At 43.5% G+C, this 15739-nt stretch overlaps 1 protein-coding gene across 1 annotated transcript in view; it reads left to right on the top strand.

Moving 5' to 3' along the window:
• LOC124717037 (uncharacterized protein CG43867) overlaps positions 1–15739 on the top strand; it is a 594156-nt gene that overhangs the window by 421239 nt on the left and 157178 nt on the right. The window contains exon 6 of the mRNA XM_047243692.1: positions 9794–9912. Within this exon, the coding sequence (XP_047099648.1) occupies positions 9794–9912 (119 nt within the window). The remainder of the gene's footprint in view (positions 1–9793; positions 9913–15739) is intronic.

The raw sequence follows: 15739 nt of genomic DNA on the forward strand, positions 1-15739 counted from the left end.
TGCGGGGTGGTTCCCCTTATTCCGCCTCAGCTACACTATGTCGGCGATTGCTGCGCAAACAAGTTCTCCACGTACGCGTACACCACCACTACTCTACCACGCAAACGTAGGGGTTACACTAGTCTGGTGTGAGACGTTCTCTGTGGGGTCCAACAGGGGCCGAACCGCACAATAACCCTGGGTTCGGTGTGGGGCGGCGGAGGGGTGACGCGGACTGCGGTAGTCGTCGTGGGGTTGTGGACCACTGCGGCTGCGGTGCGGACGGAGCCTCTCAGTCGTTTCTAGGTCCCCAGTTAACGTACAATACAAGGAAAATACACTTTCAAGTCTCTGAGCACACAGCAGTTTTCTGGTTTGGTTCATGCAGTAAGAGGTTAAGACAAGGGCGATGAATGCAATAAAACCGAATTGATTTCATTCTTATGTTCCATATCTGCGTACACTTAACCACTTAGTCCTTAATTTTGACAAATGTCCCTCTTAGCCCAGCATTCTCTCTGTCTACCACGGTGGATGCTTTTTCGATTCCCATATACACTGTTCCAGATGTTAGTGACCGGAGAGAATCTGACGTACCCGTATGCAGTCTGCACTGATCTCGGTCGTGAATGTCGTTGTGGTCAGTTTCTATTTGCTCGAGGTATTTATAACTAATCTTGTCCACTCGGTGGTAGTCACTTTACACTCTGCTACAGGCAGTGCTGGAGATCCTCGACGTTTTGTAGAGCATCTCTGTTCACTCACCGAGAGTATTTACTGTGACAGTCAGATGGATCCCTAGTGTTAGTTTGCTAACCTTGAGAAGGTCATATTTACTTGTCTTGGAATTCTAACTCTGCCGTTCGTGTACATATTTGGTATCGTGAAATCCGTTGTTGACGGTACTGGTACGTGCAAAAGAAGCTGCAACATCCACTCAGTGAACACTAGGCTATAAAATGATACGCACTCGAATAACTCTTCCGTAACCATTGTTCGGAAAGGTGTGCAGCATTTGGCAGGTTTCACTTTCAGTGGGCTTCCAGCATAACTGAAAAAATTGAGTGACAGCCCCCAAGTATTCGAAAGTAAATTGAAAGATATCCTTGAGCCACACACCTTCTATTCCATACAGGAATTCTTCACAGTATTTGCGAACGTTTCTCCGTGATACGTTATTTATGGGTATACTCTCGCACAATTGTGTGTGCTTTACGCGCAATTGTCTGTGTGTTTCATTTGTACTATAATTTCTTTTACTTATTAATTGCATTCTATTATGTATGTGTTTATTAGAAATAGGATTTATTACACCATCACCTGAGTAATTCCCGATAGCAGTTCTACAACCATCTGTGTCCACACAAAAGTGATCAAGTGGCTGTAGAACAAAATTTAGAATGCAGACCATCATCATGTACTGCTATGTTACCACTTGTGGGAGTTTACCGCACACAAGTCTACAGTGTTTGTGCTGCCGACGTGTAGCATTTAGTTGTTCAGGGGTGGTGGAGCAGCCCAGATGAACAACATGACTTTCAGAAACCGTCGCTTTTTCATCACTTCCTTACACATTATTTTCTCCTCTTTTTTTTCTATGAGTCATCATTCTCCTGACTGGGATGCGGTCCGCCACAAACTTCTCTCCCGTGCCAACCTCTTCATCTCTGAGTAGCACTTGCAACCAACATCCTCAGTTATTTGTTGGATGTAATCCACCTTCTGCCTTCATTTACAGTTTTTACCCTCTACAGCTCTCTCTAGTACCATGGAAGTTATTCCCTGATGTCTTAATAGATGCCCTACTATCCTGTCTTTTCTTCTTGCCACTGTTTTCCATACCGTATACTCTTTTCTTTCGCATATTCTGCAGAGAACTTCCTCCTCCCTTACTCTTTCCTTCTTTCTTTCTTTCTTTTGCTTGTGCCTGGTTTCCCGCGGAGACGCAGGTTCGGCATGGTTAATCGGATGTGGCAATGTTAGTTGAAGGGGTGGGTGGATGCCCTTCCTGCCGCCACCCCGTACCCCCCGGGAAGGAAGTAGTGTACCCCAACTGTCTGCGACTAGTATAATCCATGGAAGAGTGCGAAAGTGTTCATGTGTCTGCGAGCCGTGTAACTGAGGCGGAACGTGGGGACCAACCCGGTATTCACCTAGGGGGATGTGGAAAACCGCCTAAAAACCACATCAAGACCTGCCGGCGCACTGGCCCTCGTCGTTAATCCGCCAGGCGGATTCGGTTCGGGGCCGGCGCGCCTTCCCGAGTCCAGGAAGCAGCGCGTTAACGCTCTCGGCTAACATGCAGGTTCCTTCCGTACCCTATCAGTCCACCTAATTTTCAACATTCTTCTGCAGCACCACATCTCAGATGCTTCGATTCTCTTCTGTTCCAGTTTTCTGATAGTCCATGTTTCGCTACCATACACGCTGTGCTCCAAACATACATTGTCAGAAATTTCTTCCACAGATTAACGCCTATGTTTGATATTAGTAGACTTCTCTTGGCCAGGAATGCCCTTTTCGCCAGTGCTAGTCAGCTTTTTATGTCCTCCTTGCCCCGTCCGTCGTGGATTCTTTTGCTCCGTAGGTAGCAGAATTCCTTAACTTCATCTGTTTCGTGATCACCAATGCCAGTGTTAAATTTCTCGCTGTTCTCACTTCTGCTAGTTCTCATTACTTTCGTCTTTCTTCGATCTCTGTAAAACTTATTCTGTACTTATTAGACTGTTCATTCCATTCTGCAGATCCTGTAATTCTTCCTACTTTCACTGAGGATAGCAATGTCATCAGCGAATATTATCATTGATACCCTTTCACCTTGAAGTTTAATTCCCCGCTTGAATCTTTCCGCTATTCCTTTTTCGATGTATAGACTGAACGAGAGGGTTGAAAGACTACATCCTTGTCTCACTCCCTTTTTAATCTGAGCACTTCGCTCAGTTTTGTTCGCCATTCTCCAGTATATTACTGCTGTCAGCAACTTGGATGCATGAGCTGTTAAGCTGACTGTGCGATAATTCTCGCACTTGTCGTGTCACTCCACGTGTATCAAGTGTGTATCATCATCCACCAGGTGGCAGCTCACTGCAGCAGACTTTTGTCCCCGTTCACTTGCCATAAATCCCACTAAACCGTAGCTCACTCCTTAGATGTGCCAATTCACTCACAACATAGTAAAATTAGATCGGACATCACTACCTGTTATAGTTATACTGATAGAAAAAAAACTATTTTGTGGGATTCTGAATGAGATATAGTATATTAAATTTTGGATTTTACCACGCATTAATCCATTTGAAGCGCTATGAACCATAAGGCAAATCATCATCGATTGTGAGACTGTAATATTCCATCTCACTGCACACATCTTCTCCAACACATTCCTTCATCCTCTCACATCCCGATGGCAGATTCGTCAGTTCCAAAATACTTTCCCTCGAATTAAAAAAGACGTTCCAAACATCAGCATATCACAACTCATACCCCACCTAGACTCAGTAATCATCAAATATTCTGATCCAGATTTCCAAACCCACTCAGTCCACCACGACCCTGATAACCCCAACCTCAACGCCGCCCACCTAATCTTCCTGCTGCGATCAAGGGGGTGGATCCCGAGATAACAGTGGGGGAAGCTGAGTGTGAGCTAAATTCCAATCCTGACTCCCAAATCCGAAAACTCCTCCGAATTTATCACCATTCTGTCCCTACATCCCTCATTCGTATCTTTTCTGAAGATCCCTCAACATAGATTACCTCCTTCAGTATGGAGGCTTCATCTGTCACTGCAGACACGATGTTGAGCCTTCTTGATCCCAAGCCAAAGCCTACTGTTACCACAAATTCCCCATCTACAATGATCATTTAACTTCTGACTTGAAGAAAACCTCCCAGCTGTCCCCATTGCAAAGTCAATCGCATTTTAATTAACACTGACCCAACCTCCAGTCTACACCGACCTGCAACAGTTGCAACCAGTCCCACCCTACTAACTCCTATAGGTGACAGTCAAACCCCCTCCCACCAAATCTGAACTGACTGTCCCAATCCACCCTGTTGACACACCACTCCACGCAAACTACCCCCTATGTCCTACTCCTCCTGCTGAAGACAATCATCTGTTACATCACCACTGTCCTTCAAAACATCCATCCACTCGAGCATTCACATTTCTTCTATCAGGTCACCCTAGCAGTCTTTTCCCGAGTAGACACCATCGTCTAGTGCATCCCACCCCACCCTTGAGCAGCCTCTCCAACCCCACAGCACCTCTTACATATCACCCATTTCACAACCACACCAACAATCTTTCTCCTTCTCCACGACTTCGTGCCAGCTCTCTATCCACATCTTTTGTTTCACTCTCTACCGCGCTACCATGATCTCTTCAGTCTGCCCTTTACCTGGTCGTCAAGCAGATGCCACATCAGCATGATCTCCTGCAACTCGTCGTCTCCAACCAGATCGCCATGAAATGGCAACTCCACCACATCAGCGTCATCCGTAAATTTTCAATACTCATCTTTCGTTCACTTTCTATGTTTTAAAACATTAAATTATTATGTTCAAAACTGTAAGCTGAAGAGCGGCCACACGCTGCTGTCAGCCCAGCCCCTTATGGTGAAATGAAATGAAAATAAAGAAAAAAAAGACTAGAATTTATACATGCTTCTGGCATCTGTTGATCTTATGGTGGGTCATGTTTATGTGGGCAGTAGCCCACATTCTATACACGAAAATTCACGAAAAGCTATCTCACTGGTTTATCTGATATTCACTTAAATGTGGAATCGTCGACAGTGTGATTTTTGGCGCTTATGGTTCTCAGTGCATCATTTGCATTCTAGTTAAGTGACGATGTTGGTAGACAACATGCCTTGAATATTATCATTTCCACAAACGGCAGTTTGTGTCTGGAGATGGTTGCTTACTGTGCGGGAATCGACTTTCGTGTGCAGCGCCAATATGAACTCTGTTGAAACTGTTTTAAGTGCTAACGGAAAAGAAAATTACCAGAAAAAGACAGCCGCAAAGGAACTAGGGCTTCCCAGACCACATCCGTTGACTGAGAAGGTGACGAAATCAAATAAGCGTGACTACAAGAGAACATTTGCCAAAGAAGTGTACAATAATTGTAAAGCCGGGTTCAGACACGCAACTAATGTGGCGCCACAGCTTGTGGCTTTCTGTAGTGAGCTACCGTTCATACAGATTCTTCGTATTTGCACAGCTTTCGGTATAGCATCAACTGAAATCACAGGGGCGGGTATGAATGTTGTAGTGCAGGTTATGGCATTAGAGCTCTGACAAGAGTAAAATACAAGGAAGACGAAATCCAAATGTTGAATACGAAAATAGATTTTGCACAGGAGTAAATCCGGGGCCTCAAACACATTTATAAAAGAAATAACACTCGGAGACTAAAACGCTGTCCGATGGCAAGCTAACCAACAGCTGGTATGTAAACATCATCTGCAGACCCACCACTCTTCCAAGATTTTAGAATATTATTGTATTCGTTGATATATGCATTTCGAATAAGTAGCTGCCCGATCACACTCTGGAGTTATTTCCTACATATAATCCACAATTTATTCAATGCATGGTCTCACAAATCACGAAGTTTATACAACTCGCTCTTTTGGTTACATGTATTGAGATTATTTGTTCATCCAAAAATCTTTTTTTTAAGATTGTGATTTACGTCATTGGTTTGCAAATGCCCCCCCCCCCCCCCCCACACACACACACACACACACTGCTGCAGAAAATCAAACGTAGGTTGCTGTTTTCGTTGTTCCAGACCCTGCGAAAGCGTGCCTACCGAACATTGTTTTTCAGTAATTGAAATGAAAACACACCAAAATAGAAAGGCGTACAGCAGCAGGTACTCCACGATAAATGCGACAGAATGCTCGCGTTTCGAAATACTGCCAGCAGAGAACAATGGTGGAAGGAAAGTGGCGCAACAAAACAGGACCAAGTTAAACCTTTTGTGGCACGACAGAAGTTGGTTCCCTCAAGTTGTGCCATTAAAAACTGGGAGTTCACAAATGCAACTGCAGTATGTCACTAGACGACACCTTTGTAGCTTGTAAAATGAAGCGATCGTATGGCACTTATTGGCCGGGATATCCCCATCGGGATTCGGCCGCCACTTTGCAACTTGTTTTAGGTGACGCCACTTCGACGACTTGCGTGTCAATGTTGATGAAAATGCAGATGCATCACCCTGTCCCCTGCCGGGAATCGAACCCGAGCTTGTTGTGTGAGTGCAGCGAAAGAATGTTTGATTTTGAGCCCAGAAGTTAATTTGTGAACTACCACATTTGTCAGGTATCTTGTACATTTGTCCGAACAAATAAAAAGCACGAAAACTCCCGCTTCCACAAAAATGCGGAACGAAGTGAAAGCTTGAACATTATTTCGTTCTCGCTCTAACCTTTACTTAATTATGTACAAAACAACAAAATTTCACAAAAACAAGTCTTTCTGTTTTTGAGAGAACTTATACGTATTATTAATATTATTACTATTATTATTGTTACTGGCAGTGGCTGTAGTTGAATATACATGTTGATAAGCATGATTGTTGTACAGCAGATGCTATTAATTTCACACTCTCATAGATGCCTGAATCTAAAAATTTGTTAGCAACCGGATTGTATATTCACGGGCCGCGATTGGTGTGACATCACAGTCTCTATAACAGTCGCGTCACTCCGCGTCGTTTTTGTTACCCACGACAGCAACGCCCCAAGCGGCCAGCAAGCAATACGTCTGCATTCGATGTCGGATGAGTGCGAATACCAACTTCTATATTGATTTGTAACATAGTTTTTATAACAAGTAGTGTATTTAGTGGCATAAAAATCGCCGTTAACCATAATACGACACCACATTTGTCATTCAATAGTTTCCTATGGACCCTGGGAAGTAGGAAACGATACATCAGAGTATAGTTTATTTACGATTGTCATGTAACGTACGGATATTTACTGAAGAAACTCGTTTTCCTTTAATAACAAAAATTGCTAGTAAATACCATAAGACCTGACCTTTTTGCGGAAAGACGTTTATCTAACCAATAAGGCGGAGTTACGTTCGCAAAACTTTCAGCCACATCAGTGAATGTGGAACGTAGTAAACCTACATAGAATATAATACGAGTACCAACATTAGTTAACGTGCTAAATAAGTCACCGCACTTGTAGCTGAAGGGGAAACCACACAGACAAGATAATAAACCGCCAAAAGCAATAAAACTGGTTCCCAACACAGAAGACATCATATCTACAATTCTTGCTAAATCTGAGCCACAAACGGCAAGAATTTTCAAAACATTTGTTTTTGAAGCAAAAATATACAGAAATATACGTGTATTGGGCAGTCGAGTGAAGATTAAGCATGGACGAATCATTAGACTCCATAACATTTTTTTTAAAGTGTCAAAGAAAGTGCCTATGATAACAACAGAAAAGGACAGAAATATGTGCTTGACAGGCGTGAAATAATTGTTTTTATTCTCTTGCTTTCAGTGTAGAAAGCAGGGAACACACGGACATATATATAGGGTGTAAATTTTAAGTTGACAAACCAGAATAACTCGCAAAATAAGCTTCACACGAAAAAATGTGTAGTATCCAAAGTTGATTATTTTCGAGGGGGACATTTGCTGGAGCTAAAATTACTATCTTTTCTTTATCCGTAACCATTTTCCACGTAAAAAATGAGAACAGCGATTTTCTTTAACTACAGCATCAACCACCAAGAATCAAAACAAATGTTTACGACAAAATGTACGTAGTTTATTTATGTAGAATCTGATTCTGCAATAAAAAATGGGGATACCCAGGGGGGTGGGGTGGCGGGCTAATTTTAGCATTGGCAGATGCCCCCACGAAAATATTCAACTTTGGATTCTACACACTTTTCCATGTGAAGCTTATTTTTCGAGTTATTCTGGTCTGTCAACTTAAAATTTACACCCTATATATGTAAATATATATATATATATATATATATATATATATATATATATATATATATATTCGAAAGTATTTCTTCATGAATAAGTTATAGCTTTTGTCATTGAGCCAGTGCGGTTCAGCTGTTTTTACATGTGTTTCAGGATACTTCATGTCCATACTGACACATGGAATGCAGAAGTACACTACTGCCCATTAAAATTGCTACACCAAGAAGAAATGCAGTTGATAAACGGGTATTCATTGGACAAATATATTATACTAGAACTGACATGTGATTACATTTTCACGCAATTTGGGTGCATTGATCCTGAGGAATCAGTACCCAGAATAACCACCTCTGGCCGTAATAACGGCCTTGATACGCCTGGGCATTGAGTCAAACACAGCATGGATGGCGTGTACAGGCACAGCTGCCCATGCAGCTTCAACACGATACCGCAGTTCATCACGGGTAGTGACTGGCGTATTGTGACGAGCCAGTTGCTCGGCCACCATTGACTAGACGTTTTCAATTGGTGAGAGGTCTGGAGAATGTGCTGGCCAGGGCAGCAGTCGAACATTTTCTGTATCCAGAAAGGCCCGTACAGGACCTGCAACATGCGGTCGTGCAATATCCTGCTGAAATGTAGGGTTTCGCAGGGATCGAATGAAGGGTAGAGCCACGGTTCGTAACACATCTGAAAGGTAACGTCCACTGTTCAAAGTGCCGTCAGTGCGAACAAGAGATGACCGAGACGTGTAACCGATGGCACCCCATACCATCACGTCGGGTGATACGCCAGTATGGCGATGACGAATACACGCTTCCAATGTGCGTTCACCGCGATATCGCCAAACACGGATGAGACCGTCATGATGCTGTAAACAGAACCTAGATTCATCCGAAAAAATGACGTTTTGTCATTCGTGCACCAAGGTTGGTCGTTGAGTACACCATCACAGGCGCGCCTGCTGTGATGCAGCGTCAAGGGTAACTGCAGCCATGGTCTCCGAGCTGATAGTCCGTGCTGCTGCAAACGTCGTCGAACGGTTCGTGCTGATGGTTGTTGTCTTGCAAACGTCCCCATCTGTTGACTCTGGGATCGAGACGTGGCTGCACGATCCGTTACTGCCATGCGGACAAGATGCCTGTCATCTCGAATGCTAGTGGTACGAGGCCGTTGGGATCCAGCACAGCATTCCGTATTCCCCTCCTGAACCCACCGATTCCATATTCTGCTAACAGTCATTGGATCTCGACCAACGCGAGCAGCAATGTCGCGATACGATAAGCCGCAATCGCGATAGGCTACAATCCGACTTTCATCAAAGTCGGAAACGTGACGGTACGCATTTCTCCTCGTTACACGAGGCATCACAACAACGTTTCACCAGGCAACGCCGGTCAACTGCTGTTTGTGTATGAGAAATCGGTTGGAAACTTTCCTCATGTCAGCACGTTGTAGGTGTCGCTACCGGCGCCAACGTTGTGTGAATGCTCTGAAAAGCTAATCATTTTCGTATCACAGCATCTTCTTCCTGTGGGTTAAATTTCGCGTATGTAGCACGTCACCTTCGTGGTGTAGCAGTTTTAATGGCCAGTAGTGCATAATAAGTGCTTCGTTAATTAAGCGGAAAATAACTAAAAACGAACATTATCCTTACGATACATGTGACTGCCTGCTTTCTCACCGCTTGGAGCGCTAGTGTAGCTCCAGCTGTCAAACGGTAACACCTTTGGCACCAGGGCGTGTCATGACTGTGTGTATTAGACTGTGGTGACAGAGTGTGTACATCATGAACAGAGTTTGAATTTACAGGTTTTCTTAATTTTCGTGCTGCAGGGTTCCTCGTCCAGAGCCAGCCTCAGCCTGGAAGTGACGACGGCGAGCGACGACTCGCTGGGCATCGCGCCGCTGGACCTGCCCACGCGGCCGCTCTCCACTGTTTCGTCTTCTCTCAGGTGTGAACCACAGTCGTTTCTGTCGCTACCTCTAAACAAATTCTTTACTTCAGAAAGTGTCCTCTGTGTCAAGAGAGCAGTTAATATACGTACGTGGTGAAGAAACATTCGAGTACTAAGACCTCACATTATGATTCCCTTTACATTTGCAATACAGAATTATATCCACCAAAAGTTTCTGTAATTATTTAATACTACTCTTTGTTCATCATAAGAATAAAGCTGATTTAAACGAAGGCAAATGCGACGATTTTACAGCAGCCGTAGCGCACGTACATCAGTATTGTTACGCTCTTGGAAGTAGTTCCTACTTACGTATTACATAGCTTATTACGACGTTACGGTGTCCGCCCTGATAGCTGAATGGTCAGCGTGACGGATTGCCGTCCTACGGGCCCGGGTTCGATTCCCGGCTGGGTCGGAGATTTTCTCCGCTCAGGGACTGGGTGTTGTGTTGCCTTCAGTCTTCATCATCGTATCATCCCCATCCGGCGCGCAGGTCGCCCAATGTGGCGTCGAATGTAAGAAGACCTGCACCAAGGATGCCGGACCTGCCCCGCAAAGGACCTCCCGGCCAATGACGCCAAACGCTCATTTCCATTTACTATGTTACGGTAAATGAAACTTCGAGGTATTCTAATGTACTAACAACCATCAATGTTTTTCTTAATCATGCTTCAGTTGTGTATTTTTTATTTCAAAAATCGTCTCCAGCCGCAGTTTCTGTGCCGTTGTGCTCTGATTGTTGCGCTGTTAATACGTAGTGTGAAAATGCCTGACGCTACTTCCTCGTGGGAAACACACTCGTGAAACACCGTTGGAAAGTTTGTTCTAAATGTTTTTACAAGTTCGCAGAAAAAAATCGGTCGTGAACTTTTCTAAAGAATTGTATGTATACAGTTATGTCAGTTTTTAAATTGCTAAATGTTGTAGAATGATAATCAGGTAGTTCACGGATCGCTGGTTCAATTCTGACTTTAGTTTTACTTGTTTTCGTACGATTTGGGATACCTACATCTGTTAAATGTAAAATTAATGCTAATTAATACATACCTAATAATCACTTTTATGTAAGTGAACATTCTTTTTCTTTCTAATTGCATATTGCACGCAAAATTGCAGTTTTCATTGCAAATATAAATTCTTGTTATCGATATTTTATAAAAGATTGTTAATAAAGGTAGTTTAAATTAATAAAACATCAAATTTTAATTTTTACGGCAAAAGTGAAAGATGAGATACTCTTTATTTGGACTATGTCCATTGTTTTATATCTCAAATGTGGTCTCAGACGAGCCAAAGTGAAAAATAAATAATAAATGTCGTGTGACTAGGGCCTCCCGTCGGGTAGACCGTTCGCCGGGTGCAAGTCTTTCGATTTGACGCCTCTTCGGCGACTTGCGCGTCGATGGGGATGAAATGATGATGATTAGGACAGCACAACACACAGTCACTGAGCGGAGAAAATCTCCGACCCAGCCGGGAATCGAACCCGAGCTCTTAGGATAGACACACTGTTGCGCTGACCACTCAGCTACCGGGGCGGACAGCCAAAGTGATAAGCGTCGTAGAAATGTGGAAAACAATAATTTTTATGGCATCGAGGCAAACCATATATTTTGCATTTTTAGTGGCCACCGTACTGCAAAATGAACCAAACGGTATTGATCTGGAGCCAACCTAAGGGGTTTACCGCGAAAAGACATTTAAGTTACTACTCGTACTGGAAATAGAACACAAAGCTTTTGTCTCGCGTCACTGTAGAACCCTGATGGGATACGGAACGACACGTCAGAAAAGAAGAGGAAAAACGTCGGGGATGGTTGGCTTCGTGGATTCTGTTGTTGATACACTTGTTATCAATGTAGCACGTGACATTTGCAGTACTGAAATTTTCCCCTCCGAGTAGGGTACGGAACAAATTGAAAGGTTATCAGACGGCTAACGGTACCTTGATACCTTCAGTGGCTTCAATATTTAACTATACGGTGAAATCCCTGCAGTGCAATTTTGCGTCACACATAGCTCGTTCAGAAAAATTATCCTGTGTTTTTGTCTCCTCCAGAGGAACCTTACAGTTCCAGCAGGGCCTAGTGACCTGTGTTTTGGGGCCGAACTGAGCTGAGGAGCTGCCCGAAGTGGCCGAGCGGTTCTAGGCGCTACGGTCTGGAACCGCGCGACCGCTACGGCCGCAGGTTCGAATCCTTCCTCGGTCATGGATGTGTGTGACGTCCTTATGTTAGTTAGGTTTAAGTAGTTCTAAGTTCTAGGGGACTGATGACCTCAGAAGTTAAGTCCCATAGTGCTCAGAGCCATTTGAACCATTTTGAGCTGAGGAATAAGTTAGGAATTTTCATCACTCTTGTTTCCAAGTACACTTTTTTTTTCACTAGCTGCTTATATTTTATGACCCACCGTCTAATTCCTTATGGTGGGTCGTATGTTGCCACTTAGCCGCTGTGACTGGGTCCGGGGTCCGCAGTGACTGAAAGTAACACCACCCCGACTCCCGTCCCCACTCACACCGTTGCCCGTGTCCCGCCACGTGGAGGCGGGCTCTATTTGTTTACATCCATTTGATATTTTTTTTGGCAGCATTAGAAAAACTTATAACTAATACAAAATCAAGTAAGATATTAATATACAAAACGAAATTATTTAGAATGAAGGAAGGGAGAGAACTGAATAGAGAAGGGATAAGTATAATATTGCCCGTCACCTGGTTGTGGGGGGGCGGCCCGGGTCTTGGAATGACCCTCAAGATGCTGGCCGTCGCTCATCATGCCTTTAACATCTACCATCCTAAAAACTAACTTAACTAGAAGAGATTAGAGTACGTTAGAGCTAGAAACTAAGACTAAGACCTCCATGTCCAGCCTGCTAAACTGTTTACGATATACAATAGAGAGGTAACTGATTTTGTGCTTGGCTCAAGTTGCTAATGAAAGGGTACTTGTACAATACTAGTACAATACTAGACCTTATTAGCTAAGAAAGAGAGCATGTTATGGTTTGCGTATGGTCTCCTAAAAAGTGTGCGGTATTGCTCGAGTTACGCCGAATATTATTTCATTCTGTTTTAAAAATTAAATGGCATTCGAAGCTCTGCTCTTCTCCTTCTACTTCTTACCTACAACTTCTTCTATCGCTGCAGGTTATATGGACAGTGCTGTGCAGGTTAAACGCGCCGGCAGAGCTTTTGTCCCGTATAATTGCTTTGTCCGTGTGCGCATAGTGCACAGCATAAAACGTATCCTTATTATAGTACTTGACTGTACTCGAGGTAGCTTGGTTTGCTCTCCACATTAAACGAAGTGCAATGAGCTTCCTGGAAACGCGGGAGAATACATAGCGTAATATTTACATAAAATTTATTCTTACGATGAAAACGATACAGGATCTCAGATCATGAGTTCATTTATGCTAGCAATACAAAATTGTATTTACGGAAAGTTTCTGTAATTGGTACTGAAACGGAAATGAGAGTGCAATAGGTCCTATTATTCTTCTTTTAAACACTGGAAAGCGTGGGGAAATACGATGTGTGGTAAGAGAAATGTAGTGAGCACAGGACAATCAGCCTCATTTCACATGCAGCCAAAGTGATGTTAAGAATAATTAATAAAAGACTTGAAAAAGTAATGGAGGAATCTTGGCGAGGAGCAGTTTAGCTTTAGACGGAATACGGGCACCAGAGATGCAATAGGCCTCCTATGAATCTTGGGAGAAGGGTTTATTGAAAAAGGAAGAGACCTATATATGCGCTCTTTCGGTCTAGAAAAGGCATTTGACAATGTGGTTTGGGACAAGCTGGCGACTATAATGAGGGAAAAGAGAGTGGACTGGAAAACCAGAAGACTTGTAAACTCATTATATCTTAATCAAAGAGCCTCAGTTAAAGTGGGAGGAGAAAGTACAAACTAGATCGGACTAGGAAAAGGAGTAAGACAAGGATGCTGTCTATTACTTACTCTTTTCAACATCTACTTGGAAATTATGGTGGGCAAATGCTCAGTAAATGACAAAGGAGTAGAAGTTGTAGGAAGAAGAGTAGGCTAATGGCATGGTCCTTCTAGCCACAGGGGAAAAATAATTACAGGATTTAGTGGACACCATTGAAGCTAACGGAAAAAATTATGGAATGAAAATTAACAAATGGACTTAACATCTGTGGTCATCAGTCCCCTAGAACTTAGAACTACTTAACCTAACTAACCTAAGGACATCACACACATCCATGCTCGAGGCAGGATTCGAATCTGCGACCGTAGCGCCTAGAACCGCACGGCCACACCGGCCGGCGAAAATTAACACTAAAAAACAAACGTATTGGCACTATGAGAACATAAAGAAATAAAAATTATGCTAAACGAAGAAATACTAGAACAGGTACAAAATTTTAAGTATCTTGGAAGCAGGATAGACACCAACTGGAAGTGCGCCACAAACATTAAAACAAGGATAGCAATGGCAAAAGAGACATTTTATAAGAAAAGGAGAATTTTCTGCAACGTTCTGGACAGAGAACTCAGGAAGAGACTCATAAAATGTCTTGTGTGGAGTGTTCCTCTATATGGCGCTGAAACATGGACTTACCATATTTCGTTACCTGATGTTCTCTGAATTTTAATCGTAGCTCTACGCAGTGGCCATTAAACAAAGGCTCGAGGCTTTTGAGATGAGGACGTGGCGGAGGATGGAAAGAATACGTTGGTTGGACAGAGTAAACAATGCAGAGGAACTGAGAAGAGTGGGAGAGAAAAGACAGTTACTAGATGTAATAAAAAGAAGAAAAAGAAATTGGATTGGGTACTTATTAAGAAAGAATGACGGACTGAAAAGAAATTGGAATGGGCATGTATTAAGAAAGAATGACGGACTGGTAAAAACAGCTTTAGAAGGTTATGTAGAAGGGAAGAGGAAGCGAGGAAGGAAGAGATTTCAGATACTGGATGACGTGATGGACGGTACAACATACAGCAGCCTTAAGAAGGAAGCAATGGATCGCAGGAAATAGAGAGGCAAAGGACCTGCTAATATAGCAGATAACTGATGATAAGGATGGTAAGAGAAAACAGTGAGTGCTCAAACGAAAATATGTCCTTAAAAATGGAATAGTAACAACCGTTGTACTCGCATTTTTGTGTCAGTATTTACTAGCGGCCAGTTCAGGCTTCAGGCGAGTAGCAGTAACTATGTGTAGCTAGACGTCTCCTCCGGCGTATCGGTACTTTTCTTTACTGGCCACTGCGTAGAGCTACGATTAAAATTCAGAGAACATCAGGTAACGAAATATGGACTCCAAATTCGAGTACAAATTAAACGATTTGAGCAGCATGTGCTGGGAGAGGTCTCAGGAGGCAGGACTTAATCGATAAATAGCCAATTTGCACGAAATACAGGGGGTGTCAAAAAGGAGTTTACAACTGCTTTGGAGTGATACAGAAGTTTATTCAGATAACTTAAATAATGGGTAGGTATGTCATTTCGTAGCAGACTGCTATACCAGAGAGCTTCGCAAAAACGATCGGCAACCATTCGGGCACCTCTGGCATGCGTGCAGCCTACACGGCCCCTGCGCGCCTTGGCGTCGCGAACTCGCCCTGTCGCAGTAGCGAGCGGACACCAGGCGACGCTACAAGAGTTAGCAGAGGCCGCCACTTCCAAGGGACCCACTCGCGTCCGCCACACACGTAACCATAAAACAGGGCCGCGAGTATTCCGCTGCCAACCGCTATAAAGGTCGACGCCAGAGCAGCGCAGGCCGACTTTTTCCTTGTGTTTGACTCTTGCGATTTGCGACGAATTGCCAGCTGTGTTCTTTTAT

The sequence above is a fragment of the Schistocerca piceifrons genome, chromosome 9 (genome assembly GCF_021461385.2).
Source record: "Schistocerca piceifrons isolate TAMUIC-IGC-003096 chromosome 9, iqSchPice1.1, whole genome shotgun sequence".
NCBI classification, from domain to species: Eukaryota; Metazoa; Arthropoda; class Insecta; order Orthoptera; family Acrididae; genus Schistocerca; species Schistocerca piceifrons.